Source organism: Bufo gargarizans, chromosome 8 (assembly GCF_014858855.1).
Source record: "Bufo gargarizans isolate SCDJY-AF-19 chromosome 8, ASM1485885v1, whole genome shotgun sequence".
Classification (NCBI taxonomy): Eukaryota; Metazoa; Chordata; class Amphibia; order Anura; family Bufonidae; genus Bufo; species Bufo gargarizans.
The window spans coordinates 135,592,088-135,609,244 of record NC_058087.1 but is presented as its reverse complement, the minus strand read 5'-3'; the positions used below and the strand labels follow the sequence as shown (position 1 = coordinate 135,609,244).

The window sequence follows — 17,157 nt, the reverse complement described above, 5'->3', positions numbered from 1 at the left end:
GGGCCTTTGCATTCTTACCAGCTGCAGTGTTGCCAGGTGCATTTCCCCCTTTTCTGGGGGGCCTGCCTGCGTTCCCATCGCATGCCATACTGATGTCTTGTGCATCACTCCCTTTCAGGTTGCACTTTGCACTTCCGTTGATACTGTTGGGCTCTGTGGCTGATCCCCTTCACTGGGTGACTATTTTTTTGCAGTGAGCGGAATTTTCTGGTGCGCTCTGTCCGTTGTTTGGGCCGTGTATGCCTTCTCCTCCCATAGGTGGGTTGGCCTTCTCACTGCTTGCGGGGCTGTTCGTACGTATGCCTCACTTCCTCCTGCGACATACCCTTTTTTCTCTTGGGATGTGGTGCTGTCACGGGCCTTGCACTCTTCTCTAAAGAGATCATTCTGTCCACCTGTATAACCCTTGGGTGCTGTCATACAAGCATTACAAGTATGCCGCTGTATTCAAAGGTGTATTCTTTAGATATGAGTAGATGGGCTCTACTTGCTCTCTACTTCGCCGAGCTGGGTGGTGCTCGTTTTCTGGTTTGGCCTGTATATTGTGGTCCCGTTGTTTCGGCATCCACCATGTCCGTTGGCCTTTCCACCTGGGAGACAGCTTTCATAGCTGTGAGGGCATATGCCTTGCTTCTGATGTGTAGAGGTCATGAGATCGAATCCCAGGACAGAGTGTTCGTGGTTCTTTGATACGTACCCTTTCGTTCTCCCGTGCACTCGCTTCCCGGCGCAAGTGGTCACTGGGTCGAGAGTGCCGTTTGCAGTGCCACTCGATTTCTGCGTTAGCTCTGGCGGGACTGCTGTTCCCTCGCCTGCTACTGTTTTTTCCTCCTCTTCGGGTGTCGTGCAGTATGAGTTTTTTCTTTTGGCGCCCCCTCTGCGCTTTAGGCTGGTCCGCTACCGGGTTCGGGCCGCTTTTCTCGGGATGGTCACCCAGCTGCTTTTTTGTGCTCACTTACCCAGGTCCGTAGGACCTCCACCTTGGGTTCTTCAGGGTACTCGCCTTCTGCGTGGCAGTGAACCGGGCGTCTCGGTGAGCGGGGTTCTGCCTTTGAGCTGTCCTATGGCTTCCCTGTTGCCCACTCCTCCTTTCAGTTGTAGGGTGTTATGCCGGCCTCTGTCTCGACTGCCTTTTTTCGCCGGCTCTGCTTGGCTCCCACTCGGTTTGGCTCGGCTCCCTCCGATGTGGCTTTTGCCCCGGCCGCGCTTCAGTGGCTGTTCCTTCGCTGCCCTCCCCTCTGGGGAGAGCTTGGTTGTTCATGTGGATGGTTCTGATGTTCCTCTTGGCCTCGTGCTGTCTCCCTTGTTCACTCTGGCTGTAACTTGGGAGGACCCCCATTCGGTCGTGATTGTCATTAGATCTCCCACACCGGGACTGTAGGACGTCTTCCTGTGGTGGCTACATCAGCATGGACTTTAGCCTGTCTTGTCCTGGCGGTTGCTGGGCGGACCCTTCGGTTCCTTCCGTCTGTCCTTCTGCTCCCCCACTCCGGGTGGTTACAGGACTACGTTGCTCGGGGGCCGACGGGACCAGTTTTGCCGACCGTTCTGCCCGTGTTACTGGTCTGCGCCTGTTCACATTGGGTTTCACCCGCTTGCCCAGGCGACTCTAGCGGGCTCGCTAGTGTTCGCTCCTGGCCGTGTTTTGTCCAGGATCTGTTGTAGGACTTAGGGGTTTTACCGGGGGTTCTGTGGGAAGCTGGGCGTTCCCCCACTCTGCCTTTCTCTCTCCATGGTTCTGTTTTTCTCCAGTCCGACCTGGATCTGGGACTGGGACTCTGTTGCTTGAAGTGTCAAGTGTCAGCGCTGTCCTTCCCCTTTCGGCGTTCCCCGGCCCTCTGGGCCTGTCAGGGCCCTTTTCCGTGGAGCGGCTTTGGGGTTCCCTCGTACTGCCCCTGGGTACCGCCCTGGGCATTGCATACTGGGCTCTTGGCGCTCCAATCTTTCCCTTGGAGCCGTTACAGGAGTTCTCTCTACTCCTTCTGTCCTGTACGGTTATGTTTCCGTAGCCGTCGTGTCTCTGGCGGGTGCCTGGGTGGCGGCCCTTCTTGTTCCGAGCCTTCTCTTTCCTCGGGACAGGGCTGTTCTCCATCCCGTCTCTTCCTTCCTTCTGAAGGTGGTGTTTGTCTTTCATTTTAACGGGGCTTTCGTCCTCCCCTTCCCACCCCCGGGAACGGACACTTCACCGATTTGGGAGTTGTTTGGGCCTTGCGGTTTTTACTTGGAGATCTCCGACTCTTGTCGACGTTCGGTCTCTTGGTTTTCCAGGAGGTCCGCGCAACGGGTTGGTGGCCTCCGGGGTGGCTTTCCTCCGCTTTCTCACAGTGGTTGTTGCTGTGGTTACCGCACCAAGGGCAGGGTTCTGCTTTTGGTGTCACCGTTCGTTTCACCGGAGCGGTCGGTGCCTCCTGGGCCGGTGGCATTTGGTTTCGGCCATGCGTCTGTGCGCGGCGGTCACTGGTCTGCCTTACAGCGTTCTACAGGGTGCATACTCTGGCTTCGGCAGATGCTGCCTTGGGCCGCCTGGTCTGCGGGCGGCGGTTTCTTGATGCCTTCGGGTGATTCGCCTTGGTGCTGTGGTCCCTCCCCCTTTTGGACTGCTTTTGAACGTCCCAAGGTCTTCTGTGTCCCCCAAGGAAACTGGGCGAGAAAACGAGATTTTTGTATAACTTACCAGTAAAATCTCTTTCTCGCTCTTTCCTTGGGGGACACAGCACCCACCCATTCTTTGTTTTTTCTCTACACGGTTTCCGAGTTGTTTTACCCGTTGGGTAGTTGGCTTGTTGGTTCCACTTTTGGACTTTGCCTTTTTTTCACTACTTGGACACGCAACTGGCAGCCTCTCTCTCCAGGCTGAGGGTATAGCTGTGGAGGAGGGGCTTAACAGTTTTCACTTAGTGTCACGCCTCCTATGGAGATGAGCTATACCCAAGGTCTTCTGTGTCCCCCAAGGAAAGAGCGAGAAAGAGATTTTACTGGTAAGTTATACAAAAATCTCGTTTTTGTGGAATGACTTATAGTATTTATTGGTATAATTTTGGGGTACATAACACTTTTTGATAGCTTTTTATTCAGTTTTTTGTCTTGGCTTTTAAGCAAAAAACAGCAATTCTGGCTTTTTTTTTTTACAGCCATATCGGATAATTTACATGATATTTGTGTAGTGCAGGTCACTACGGATGCAGCGATACCAAATATGTGGAGGAGATTTTATTTTTGCTATTTTTTTTTCCCATTGAAAAGCATTTTTTTTTTCTATGGAAAAAAGCATATTTTTATTGGCATTTTCTTTATTTAATGAATGTTTTCTTTTTACTTTTTTAAACCTTTTAATAATCCCACAAGGGGACTTTAATAACCTTAGGCCCCTCAGTGACCGCCGTAAAAAGGCGTATTCGTGGTAAAGGGGTTGTTCCATGACAACTTATCTCCTATCCACAGGATAAGAGGATGAGTGTCTGATTGGTCCGACCACTCGGAAACCTCCCCCCCCCCCCCCCCCCCCGCACGACTAGAACGGAGGCAGTGTTCGCAGCTCCATTTTAAACAGGTGGAACATGGGCCCCAAAAGTCTGCCCCCCATCAATCAGACTCTTACCCTCTTTTCTGTGGATGGGCGATACGTTCTTGTCACGGAACAACCCCTTTAATGGGGATCTGCCACACTACCGATCTGCCATCGTACCTTTTTGGACCCCTGTCTTTCATGAGGTGTTTTCTATCAACTGCAGAAAAAAAGTCTTTTCCCGATTTGTAGATATAGAAAATAAATGGTGAAAAGAGTTTTAAGCACAGGCTGCACAGGATAGCCCACATGCTGTGCAGCTGCCCCTAGGGACACCCCTCTCCAACCCTTTGACCCTTGACGACCCCGTGTGCATAGTTGTATGCCTTGCAACCCTGCCCTATAATAAGCTTGCAAATACCCCCCAGTGTGTCCCCTCTCTTCTTACTCCATGTCAGCACGACCGCTTGGCTCCAGGTTTCTGCTGAAAGAGCGTCACCCGCCTCCCTCATTCCTTATCAAAACTGTGGTGTAAGGGTTTACACATGGGATGAGCTTTCAAGCCCTGCGCCTTGCTTAGAAGGGTTCTGCCATGAACCGAGGCTTGTGAAGACCACAGAATTATAAATGGCTGCTTGTACTGATAGAGCAGGAGGGGGAGTATCATCAGAACCCTAAGTCCATAACCTCCTGCCTCTGTACATTTACCAGAAAGTGAATAAGGCTGCATATTTAACGCATGATGATAGTGCTCCATAGCGAACTCGTTCCTCCTTTATTTAGAAGAATGGTCTGGGGGGCATGTTTGCTTCCACCACTTGCAGTTTTCAACCCACAGTTCCCCTAAGGCCTCATGCACACGACCATGCTGTTTTTTGCGGTCCGCAAAAAACGGAAGCTGCCCGAGTTGCCTTCCGCAATTAACGGAACGGGCGCCGGCAATATAAATGCCTATTCTTGTCCGCAAAGCGCGGGCAAGAATAGGACATGTTATATTTCTTAGCGTGGCCGCGGAATGGAGACACTGAGTGCTGTCCGCATCTTTTGCGGCCCCATTGAAGTGAATGGGTCCGCATCCGAGCCGCCAAAAAGGCGGCTCTGATGCGGACCCAAACAACGGTCGTGTGCATGAGGCCTAAGGCTGTGATGGCTAACCTCTGGCACTCCAGCTGTTGTAAAACTACAACTCCCAAGATGTACATTTGCTTGGCTGTTCTCAGAACTCCACAGAAATGAATGGAGCATGCTGGGAGCTGTAGTTTCACCACAGCTGGAGTGCCAGAGGTTAGCCATCACTGCCCTAAGGTTTACTTTACACATAGTCTATTCGTGGCATTTTTTGGGGCTTGGAAAAGGGTTTGTTTTGCTTTGGTCACACATTTCTGATTTTTATTCAGCCAGTTTTTTTCCCTATAGAGAAGTCTATGGAAAAATGCCTTAAAAAAAAAAAAAAGCCACACCCCAGGTATGCTCTGATTTGATAAAAACGCCATGGACCCCAAAAAAATGCAATTGAAGCAAAACACCACCAAAAAATGCAATGTTTCCTATTGACTTAGAGCAAGCATCATTTTCTCTGCTGCATAAGTCACACGGAGCAGCATTGTAGCCGCAGAGTACTGGGCTGAGAATTCATTGTAAGTTCACATGACGGATCTATATTTTCCACAGCAGATACCTGTGGTTGGCCACTGGACTATTTTGCGCTGGCGTGGATCCACGCAGGGGTTAGAACCATAGTCATTCAATGGGGCTATTCCTTGCATCTTCCATCTGAAATAAGTCACAAGCCCCTTATATTAGCAGCAGAAAAAGTGCCACATATCTGCTTGTAACTGTTCCTGTGCACGTGGTCGGTGTTGCAAAAAACCCTTTTTTTTTTTCATGCGTGGAATGAGTATTTCACATCGATTTTTGCAGCAGATTTAGGACTGTCAGTTTAAAAAAAACATGACTAACATATCTCTGCTGTGTCTCGGCCGCCCTAATGCTGTTCCATGTGGCCTTGCTCATGGCACATCTGATGGGTCATTCAGTGGAAGATCTCTCCCACTAGTAAAGTGTCATAGACACCTAATATCAGGAGTTCCACTTTATTTACTGCTGGGGCGCAGGGTTCCCTGTTCACCAGTGTTCTAATACTTTTACATTTGTCTTTCAAGCATCTGTGCAACTAACACCGGATTTCTGTCGAAAACTGGACAGCCTTGTGGGACCTCAGCTCACAGTGTTGGCGTCGGACATCTGTGAACAATACAATATCAACAGAAGAATATCTGGGTATGTGGAGTGTCTTCCTCTTGCACACAATGATGGCTGCCGTTTTGGTATGCTGATTAGAATATTAGGATATTTAATTTAAAGGGGTTGTCCGAGTGTTTACGCCTTGGGATAGGTCATTGGTATCTGATTGGTGGGGGTCCGACTCAGCAGCAGTCCATTGAGCGCACAGCCTAGTCCTAGGCCAGTGATGTCATTTTTATCGGTCACATAGCCTAGACACAGCTCAGTCCTATTCCCATGAATGGAGCTGAGCTGCAGTACCAAGAACAGCCACTATACAATGTACGGCGCTGTGCTTGGTGAGCTGCACAGAAGCTGCAGCGCTCAATGAAGAGCTGCGGCCTCTTCAAACAGTTGATCGGCAGGGGTGTCGGGTGCCGGATGCCTTGTGATTAAATACTGATGAACCATCCTGAGAATAGATCATCAGTATTAAACACTGGAAAACTCCCTCTATGGTTTAGGTATCATTAGACTGACGCACTGAGCTATACCTGGTCAGCTCACTTAAAGGGCATCTGTCAGCAGATTTGCACTTATGAAGCTGACTGACCTGTTACATGTGCGCTTGGCAGCTGAAGGAATCTGTGTTGGTCCCATGTTCGTATGATCCGACATTGCTGAGAAAAATGAAATTTTAATGTATGCAAATGAGTCTCTAGGAGCAACGGGGGCGTTGCCGTTACTCCGAGATGCTCTGCTTTATCTGTAACTACCACACTCTCTGCACTTTGATTGACTTTAGCAGAAGTCAGGGCTAGGCGTGATGACACTTACACTGCTTGGCCCTGTCAAAGAGTAGAGGGAGTGGCAGTTGCAGAGAGAGTAGAGCCACTAGGTGTAATGGAAACGCCCCCGTTGCTCCTAGAGGCTCATTTCCATATATTAACCGCCGAACGCAGCGACGCGTCCTGGAGGCGGTCGATTCATTCCTCCTGGACGCATATACACGTCCTCTCGCGAGACGCGAGATTTCGGTCAGAGCCGGCCCGCGCATGCGCATCGCGGGCCGGCAAAAGTTCAAGGAGTATTTCGCCAGCAACCTGCCAGCCAATGATCGTCGCTGGCAGGTTGCTGATTTTAAAAAAATCGAATCAGAAGCCATCTAACACCTTATATTTATAAATATAAGGTGTTCAATGGCTTCCCTGCTCCTCTGCTGGTCCTTTTGGTCGGTTGGTTCCAGCAGAGGAGCAGACATCACTGTGAGTACCCACCAACACCACACTTAGCCCCCAGATCACCCTCCATCACCCCAATTAACCCCTTGATCGCCCCCTGTCAATCACCTAGTGAAAGTGAAAAAAGTGATCAGTGTAAACTGTCACTTTTTTTTTCACTGGTATTGACTGATAGTTTTAGGATAGTTTAGGTCCCTTGGTTAGGTAGTTAGCGTCAGTTAGCGGCCAGCCCACCGCACCGCAGTCACTGATTCGCCGGTTAGCGTATCGCTAATCAGCATTTGTACTTTTATAGTATCTGGAAGTGATCAAAACAGTCAGATCTATAATAGTATTAGTGTCACCTTAGTTCGCCCTCCACCCAAAACGCAGTGTTTGCCAGATCAGGCCTGATCGGTCGCCCACACGTGCGTTCACCCACGCCCGCCCCACTGCAGTGACAAATTTTTTATTTATTTTTTATCACTGCACAATCACTTTACAAGCGCTGCAGCGATAAAAAAAAATCAGTTTTGATATTTTTTATCAATCGCAGCGGCCTCCGGTACTTCGCTAGCCTCCCATTTGTAAGACAGGCTTGCTTTTTTTCTTGGGTAGTCTCAGGGAATACCCCTAAATTTAGTAGCCCAAATGTCAAACAGGGGGTATTCTTCTGAAGAGGCCTACAGGCTACAGAATATGAACCTGTAGAAAGCAGTGGCAGTCTGACACAAAGTTCGGACGAGGAGGTTGAGGTCCCTGATAGCACCAGGCGTACCCGGCCCCGTGTCGCTAGACCACAGGTTGTGCAGGATCCGCTTCAAGGGCAGCAGAGTGGGGCTGGCGCTGTCGGATTACGTGGTGAGGCATACACCAGCAGCGCAGCCCATCCTGGACCTAGTACCAGCACTGCCGTACAACATGGTGAAGTGGCGAGCACCAGAAGGGCAGTTGAAGCTGGTACGGTGGCACGTGCAATAGTTACCCCGTTGCAGCCACCGCAAAGACGTGCCCGTAGAGCCCCTAGAATCCCTGAGGTGCTGGCAAACCCAGCCGCACCTGTATTTCCCCCTTTCACCGCCCAGTCTGGAGTTCGGGTTGAGACAGCTCAGATCGGTTCGGCCCTGGGATTTTTTGAGCTGTTCTTGACTGCGGAGCTCTTGGATTTAGTCGTGGCAGAAACAAATCGGTATGCCACTCAATTTATAGCCGCCAACCCGGGAAGCTTTTATGCCCAGCCTTTCCGGTGTAAACCATTCCAAGTTTCCGAAATTAAAATTTTTCTGGGCCTTCTCCTGAACATGGGTCTAACCAAAAAGCATGAATTGCTGTCATATTGGTCCACAAACCCAATTCATCACATACCCATGTTCTCTGCTGCTATGTCCAGGACACGTTTTGAGACCATCCTGCGTTTCCTGCACTTTAGTGACAACAGCACCTCCCGTCCCAGAGGCCACCCAGCTTTTGACCGGCTCCACAAAATTCGGCCCCTCATAGACCACTTCAACCAGAAATCTGCAGATTTGTATACCCCGCTAACTTGTGACAAAAAATAAAAAATTCTAGGAACTCTCCATGCCCCTCACGGAATACCTTGGGGTGTCTTCTTTCCAAAATGGGGTCACTTGTGGGGTAGTTATGCTGCCCTGGCATTCTAGGGGCCCTAATGTGTGCGAAGTAGTTTGAAATCAAAATGTGTAAAAAATGACCTGTGAAATCCTAAAGGTGCTCTTTGGAATGTGTGCCCCTTTGCCCACCTAGGCTGCAAAAAAGTGTCACACATCTGGTATTGCCGTACTCAGGAGAAGTTGGGGAATATGTTTTGGGGTGTCATTTTACATATACCCATGCTGGGCGAGATAAATATCTTGGTCAAATGCCAACTTTGTATAAAAAAAATGGGAAAAGTTGTCTTTTGCCAAGATATTTCTCTCATCCAGCATGGGTATATGTAAAATGACACCCCAAAACACATTCCCCAACTTCTCCTCAGTACGGCGATACCACATGTGTGACACTTTTTTGCAGCCTAGGTGGGCAAAGGGGCACACATTCCAAAGAGCACCTTTCGGATTTCACCCGCCATTTTTTACAGATTTTGATTTCAAACTACTTTGCACGCATTTGGGCCCCTAAAATGCCAGGGCAGTATAACTACCCCACAAGTGACCCCATTTTGGAAAGAAGACACCCCAAGGTATTTCATGATGGGCATAGCGAGTTCATGGAAGTTTATATTTTTTGTCACAAGTTAGTGGAATATGAGACTTTGTAAGAAAAAATAAAATAAATAAAAAAATCATCATTTTTCGCTAACTTGTGACAAAAAATAAAAAGTTCTATGAACTCACTATGCCCATCAGCGAATACCTTAGGGTGTCTACTTTCCGAAATGGGGTCATTTGTGGGGTGTTTGTACTGTCTGGGCATTGTAGAACCTCAGGAAACATGACAGGTGCTCAGAAAGTCAGAGCTGCCTCAAAAAGCGGAAATTCACATTTTTCACTATAACTTTTACCCAAACCATTTTTTTTTTTACCCAAACATTTTTTTTAATCAAAGACATGTAGAGCAATAAATTTTGCGAAAAATTTATATATGGATGTCGTTTTTTTTGCAAAATTTTATAACTGAAAGTGAAAAGTCATTTTTTTGCAAAAAAAAATCGTTAAATTTCGATTAATAACAAAAAAAGTAAAAATGTCAGCAGCAATAAAATACCACCAAATGAAAGCTCTATTAGTGAGAAGAAAAGGAGGTAAAATTCATTTGGGTGTTAAGTTGTATGACTGAGCAATAAACGGTGAAAGTAGTGTAGTGCAGAAGTGTAAAAAGTGGCCTGGTCATTAAGGGTGTTTTAAGGTATGGGAGCTGAGGTGGTTAAAACATCATTTTTCTCAGCAATGCGGGCACATATGAACATGGGACCAACACCGATGCCTTCAGCTGCCAAGTGCACATGTAACAGGTCAGCCAGTTTCATAGGTACAAAACTGCTGACAGATGCTCTTTTAATATCTGCCTCCAGTGTGAACAAGCATATGGTGTGCTTTGCATTTTTTTTATAGAGATTCTCTTTTTATCTCTAGGTCAGAGAAGGAACCTCAGTTCAAGTTTATTTATTTCAACCACATGAACCTAGCAGAGAAAAGTACAATACACCTCAAGAAAACGCCAAGTGTCTCACTAACTTCTGTCCAGCCGGAGCTTATGAAGATTCTTGGAGATATAAATAGTGATTTCACAAGGTGAGCTATCACCCGAAATATTATCTTGTTATAGACAACCCATTTCAGAAGGCCGCCAGCACCCCTGCCAAGCACATGCTTTTGCCAGAAGCTTTGTCCAGCCATTTTCGCTGCAGGAGGAAGGTAGTATTACATGGTGGTCTTCTAGAACAGATAGGCCATATATACAAGAAGGTGGCATGCTGCCTGAGTGACCATATACCCTTTTATGCTGCAGTGACATGCCAACTAGTGATATCCATGGCCACGAGGAGAGTGGGCGCTGTGCTACAGTAATAGACTCCTTGTGTGGCCCCTTGGAGTTCTTGGATACAGTGCCTTTCTCATTCGAGCTCTGTGTCTGGTATTGCAGCTCAGCCCCAATAGTTTCTCATGGCTGGTGGGGTCCTAACATTCGTGCATCTCCCCTCCCCAACCAGTCACACATTTCATTTTAAAGTTTGTCCTCCTCCTTTTCAGAGTGGATGAAGATGAAGAAATCATAGTAAAAGCCATGAGTGATTACTGGATCGTAGGGAAGAAGTCTGATCAGCGGGAGTTGTACGTCATCTTAAACCAAAAAAATTCGAATCTAATTGAAGTAAATGGTGAGTACCCAGCGTATCATTGCGTAAATCTGGTGACTCCTTCTGAAGAGGAGAGGAGGTGAACCTGTGATCGGCTGTTTCCATCAGTGTCATGGACTTTGAGTGGAGGATGAACGATGATTACTGCTCCAAACTTCTTCTAGCTATGGTCTGGCAGATGGTGGGGGTCCAAGTTGTCAGACCTCCTCTAATCTAGTAGATAGGTGATGAAAGGGTCACTGATTTTTGGTAAAACATTTTTGATATGCCATAAAGACCTATTTAAAGTTTTGATTGGTGGGGGTCTGAGGGCTGAGACCGCCACAGATCAATAGAACGAGGAAAGAGAGGCATGCATATCATGCTCTCTCTCCTCGCTGCAGGAGATTGGTTCAATAGAAGTCTATGGGCCTGACTAGATTCCAACCTCTTCAGTGAGAGGAGAGAGCTTGATATTGTGTGCGCTTCTCTCTCCAAGTTCTAGAGATCGGTGGGGGTCTGTAAATGTATTATACAGCCGACACCCTCCATGTATAGAGCAGGCTCAGCGCAGCAGCCCACTCCATACATTCCCTCAGCCACTATGACGTACAGGTACCTCATTGTGGCTGAAGGGGTTGATAAAAGTGGGAAAAAGTTTTTAGAAATATATAAAATTAAAAAACAAATACAAACATTCTAATCACCCCTTTAACCTATATTGAAAGTAAAAATAAACAATACAAAAGACCATTAGTATTATGTCCCCAAACACCCAAAGTATTAAAATATAAAAAATCCTATACTCAGAACTCTATACAAAAAAAAAAAAAAAATCAAACTGGCCAATTTGCGTTTTTTTTGTCACTTCGCCTACTAAAAAATTGAATAAAAAAGTTATAAAAACACTGAATGGTATAAATAAATATCTGCATATCATGCAAGTGTTAAAACACAAGAAAAACTATACAAGTTTGGTATTACTGTAATTGTACTGACCCCAGAGAATGAAGGTAAAAAATAAGCCTGCATACGACTATGTGAATAGAAAAATAAAAACATTATGGCTCCAGGAATGCAAAGGGTAAAAAACTAAAAAAAAATGCTTGAAGGAGTTAATATGTTGCAGTCAGGCGATTATTTTTTTTTTTCTTGTGTTTACAAAAGTTTTAATATCATAGGAATCTGCTCTTGAGCCCTGACTTTTAAATGATTTCATCTCTCCTCATTTTATGCATGCGAGGCACGAGAAGCTCTGGTGGCGCTGCAGTGACAGAAGTGCTAGCCCTCCTGATGCCTCGGTGCCTCTCTCCGTCAGGTCAGGTTGCTGCTGTGGTTTTGTGTTGCTGTTCCATGTGAAACTTTGGAACGGCTCCGAGACGTCATCAATATTCATCCCATCTTTTTTCAGCAGATGGTTTTAATAATTAAAAACCAAGCACATCTTGCACCTTGACATTGGAGGCGCAGTCAAATTCAGTAGGTCTCATTACAATGTGCTAATCCACCCGGGGTATGAATGTCATGATTAAAGCCTGACGTGTCAGCGCAGTCATCACAGGTGCCAGTGTTGTCCACGAAGTGTTTTGACAACCGTAATTGTCACTTAGATGAATGATTGATGCGCAGGAAATAAGCGCTTGCACTCGCATATGTATATGTTACAGCCAGGATGTAATTGCATCAGAATGTATGGATATTAATAGCCACTTACTCCCTTTTCGAGCTGCTGCCTCTACACGGTGCTCATTACACCCAATTAACTTTGTTTTGGGTCTCCCGTCTTTGTGACCTTTGTTACCTCCCAGTAATTTTAGTTTGCCAACGACCTGCCACATTATAGGGACCTCATGTGTCAGAAGGATCAACTCTAATAAACCAGGCATACTGCCTGGTAGGGACGTATCCCTCAGTGCACTGAAGCCCCCAGTGCCCTTGGTAACTCCGCAACCGATTTTCACAAGACTGGGATCTTTGCCATGAGCAGAATCAACCCTAACAGCAGTTTAATAGGGTTGATCATACTGACATGTGCTCCTTCCAGGGGTTGGCCTTTCTTGCACATTGGTGGCATATCACTAGGATATGCCACCAATGTCTCATAGGTGCAGTTCCCACCGCTGGGACCTGCACTTATCTCTAGTAAGGAGTCCACGAAGTGAAGGACAGCGGACAGCGGACCGCGCACCTGCTGTCCATTTATTTCTATGGGTTATGCCACCAATGTCTGATAGGTGTAGGTCCTACCTCTGGAACCTGCACTTATCTCGAGACGGTGTCCGCAAAGTGAAGGAGAGCGGACCGCGCATGCTTGGCTGCTGTCCATTTGTTTCTGTGGGACTGCCGAAAATTGCTTGGCTATTTCCATCAGCCTCATAGAAGTGAATCGAGCGGTGGCCGCGATTGTGCCACTCTGCTGTTATTGGCAGTCCCATAGAAATGTATTTTTGGGCGGCCTGGCATGTGCAATCCACTCTCCTTCACTTTGCAGGCTCCGTTCTAGAGATAGATGTGGGTCCGACCTCTGGGACCCTCACCTATCAGACATTGGTGGCATATCCTAGCAATATGCCACCAACGTGTGAGATGGGCCAACCCCTTTAACAGCCATGGACACTATAGATAGGGGTACATTTTACTAATATACCGGATTAGTAATGAGCAATTGGATTTGTTAAAAAATCTGCCTCTTTGAGCAGTGAGGGGCTGGCACCGCTGCTTAAGAGACCCCCCCCCCCCCCCTCTCTCCCTTGATTGACAGGGCCAGATATCTTGCCTGGCCCTGTCAGTCTTGCTCCTGCACCAATGTTCTAAGTAAGCAGTGCAAATGCAGAGGACCACTGCTGTGCCTGTGCATGCGCCATTACACTTTCAGGTGTACGCAAATGTGAATGGCGCATGCACAGTGCACTGCTCAGGTGGCAGTAACAGATCCCTGGTGAATTTCTGTGAAGTAGGTGATTTTATGTTTCAGAGCTTAGCCTCCGTAAGGTGATGGGGAGACTGTTCACAGTACCCGTGGTATACCTCGTCTTTACTCAGTTGCTCGTCTTGGTCCGCCAAGGTTCACATGGCTTTTATGGCAGGTATAGCGCTGTGCTATCCTTGCCATCAAACATTGCAGAACCATTGGCAATGTGAACCGAGACTGTGATCGAAACACATTGACTTCTGTGTGGTTTTAAAGGGAACCTGTCACCGGGATTTTGTGTATAAAGCTGAGAACATGGGTCGTTAGATGGCCGCTAGCACATCCGCAATATCCAGTCCCCATAGCTCTGTGTGCTTTTATTGTGGGATTTTATACATATGAAAATTAACCTACGATGAGTCCTGTCCCTGACTCCTCTCACATACAGGACTCATCCCATGTTAATTTGCATATGTATCAAATAGTTTTTTTTACACAATAAAAGCACACAGAGCTATGGGGACTGGGTATTGCGGATGTTTTAGCGGCTATCTAGCAACTCATGTCCTCAGCTTTAGGCCGAATGCACGCGGCCGAGAGCGGTCCGTGGTATGCCGGGCTTGATTCCTGTTCAGAGCAGGAGCGCACGGCGTCATTGGTTGCTATGACCCCGTGCGCTTCATGCCGCCGCTGCACTACAGTAATACACTCGTATAGTGTATTACTGTAGTGCAGCAGCGACATGAAGCGCACGGCGTCATAGCAACCAATGATGCCGTGCGCTCCTGCTCTGAACAGGAATCCAGTCCGTGGTATGCCGGGCTGCTCTCGGCCACGGAACACGGCCGCGTGCATTCGGCCTTATACACCAAATCCCGGTGACAGGTTCCCTTTAAACCTTGAGTGCTGCACATTTATATTGTGGATCATTGGAAGCTGGAATCTAGTCCGTTCATCGGCGCTTTACCACTCAACGGCTTGGCTGGCGTATGTTGATTTAATTCCCTGCATACATGCTTACATATGCAATCCTATGATGGTGGATTCACATGAAGACCATTGTGCCACCCATATCCCCTCATAGATCGTAAGCTTTTGCGAGCCCTCGATCCTGTTCTCATTGGCGACGTGTTGTCATTTATGATTTTGTTTGTACACGAGGCTACTGATTTGTAAAGCACTGCTTAATATGTTGGCGCTATATAAAGATTATTAAGGGGGTTGCGCCACCCACGTGTTTCAAACCAGCACCTGGATCTGAATACTTTTATAATTGCATGTCATAAAAAAAATTGTATAGCTACTGATTTATTCAATATAATGGATCTGTATAGCGCCATCTGCTGTTTGTTCCTTTCCTTATTTCTTATCCACCTCACTGAGGTGGTCGCACGCGCTCAGTTTAAATCTTCAACTGTCACCAGCCATGTTCACGGTTAGAGGCTGTGGGAAAGAGCAACAGCAGAAAGGACACGTCCCCTGAGCTGTCAGCTTGATATAAATCTAGAAGAACAATCGGAGCAGTGAATGTGGAGATCCCTGGATCCATGTGAGGTGCAGGGCTGGTTCTAGCTTTGTTGGAAAGAAATTGTCATGTACTATGTGATGTCTGATTTTCATTTTTTACATCAATCATGGCTGTACTGTTTTAAAGCGACAGAAGTTCTTTATGAAATAATTTGTTGACATGGAATACATGAACCAGCAGTAAATCTGCGTTTCCGCTTTTCATATCTAACCTCCCTTTTCTCCGCTCTCATTTTCAGATGAAATCAAGAAGCTGTGTGCGACACAATTCAACAACATCTTCTTCCTGGATTAACAAGACGGGAGCATTGATGATGTCTCTGAGACGGCCCGTGACAGCCATTTTGTTCAGCATGGACAGAATATCAGTCATATTATTGACTGGAATGACTGTTGTAAGGCAATACTTGCCTTGTAAGAATCTACTTTCTACCCGTAGACCCAACGATCCGACCATTTTTAGATTTTAACTATTTATCAGAGCTCGACTTGGATCATCTTCATTCCATTTCTGTTACATGAATATGACTGCCGCTAATAAACCCACTAATCATTGTTATACTTTTAATTGTCCGGCCTCCACTCTTCCTTTTTTTTCCTTGTTCTGGTTGGTTTCTCCAATTTCTTTTATCCAACGTCCGGTAATCCAGTCTGGCACCTGTAGAGGGTAGGTGAGGTTCTGTCTGCATCTGCTCAGGAGCCTACAGATTCCATCACGTTTCATGGATCCGCAGAGGGTATTTGTTCCCATCAAAATGACAAACACCCTGCGGAACCAAGCGGAGCCCATTATCCTTCAGGTGCCACTTGTATCCGCTGTGTGAGGGATCCAGCAGGGCATTGTAGGTTCCATTATAAACAGAAGCCACAGGTAGGTCTTTTTAAAAAAAAAAAAAAATCTTGATTTAGCCAATACCCTTCATCATGTTGCAAAACCTGTTAAAGGGCATCTGTCAGCAGATTTGTCCCTATGACACTTGCTGACCTGTTACATGTGCACTTGGCAGCTGAAGGCATCTGTGTTGGTCCCATGTTCATATGTGCCCGCACTGCTGAGAAACATGATGTTTTATTATATGCAAATGAGACTCTAGGAGCAACGGGGGCGTTGCCGTTACACCTAGCCCTAGAGGCTCTGTCCTCTCCAACTGCCGCACCCTCTGCACTTTGATTGACAGGACCAGGTATTATGATGTTTTCACTGCCTGGCCCTGTCGAAATGCAGGGAGAGCAGAGCCTCTAGGTGTAACGGTAACGCCCCTGTTGCTCCTAGAGGCTCATTTGCATCTATTAAAACATCGTTTTTCTCAGCAATGCGGGCACATATGAACATGGCACCAGTTTCATAGGTACAGATGCCCTTTAAAGGGTGGAACATTTTACAATAGGGTAGCACTCCCACTAGGTGGCACTACAGAGACATATCCTTTTCCTAGGAAGCATTGCCTGGCCCATAAGACTCCCTACACCAGTTCCAGTGCTCTCCTGGAATTTCACAAGGTTAGGCCTCATGCACACGACCGTTGTTTTGGTCCACATCCGAGCCACAATTTTTGCGGCTTGGATGCGGACCCATTCACTTCAATGGGGCTGCAAAAGATGCGGACAACACTGTGTGCTGTCCACATCCGTTGCTCTGTTCCGTGGTCCGAAAAAATAATATAACCTGTCCTATTCTTGTCCGTTTTGCGGACAAGAATAGGCAGTTATATCAATGGCTGTCCGTGCCGTTCCGCAAATTGCGGAACGCACACGGACGCCATCCGTGTTTTGCATATCCGCAATTTGTGGACCGCAAAACACACAACGGTCGTGTGCATGAGGCCTTAGAAGCAGGCAAGCAGTGGAGATCTAATCATTTAAAGGGCCTCTGTCAGCAGATTTGTCCCTATGACACTGGCTGACCTGTTACATGTGCACTTGGCAGCTGAAGGCGTCTGTGTTGGTCTCATGTTCACTGAAAAAAATGAATTTT

General features: G+C 47.1%; 1 protein-coding gene across 1 annotated transcript in view; it reads left to right on the top strand.

Moving 5' to 3' along the window:
* Positions 1-15,750, top strand: part of LOC122945342 (vacuolar fusion protein CCZ1 homolog) — a 48,344-nt gene extending 32,594 nt beyond the window's left edge. The window contains exons 13-16 of the mRNA XM_044304412.1: positions 5,668-5,785; positions 10,041-10,199; positions 10,659-10,786; positions 15,422-15,750. Coding sequence (XP_044160347.1) covers positions 5,668-5,785; positions 10,041-10,199; positions 10,659-10,786; positions 15,422-15,477 — 461 coding nt within the window. The 3' untranslated portion in view covers positions 15,478-15,750. The remainder of the gene's footprint in view (positions 1-5,667; positions 5,786-10,040; positions 10,200-10,658; positions 10,787-15,421) is intronic.
* Positions 15,751-17,157: the final 1,407 nt, after the last annotated feature.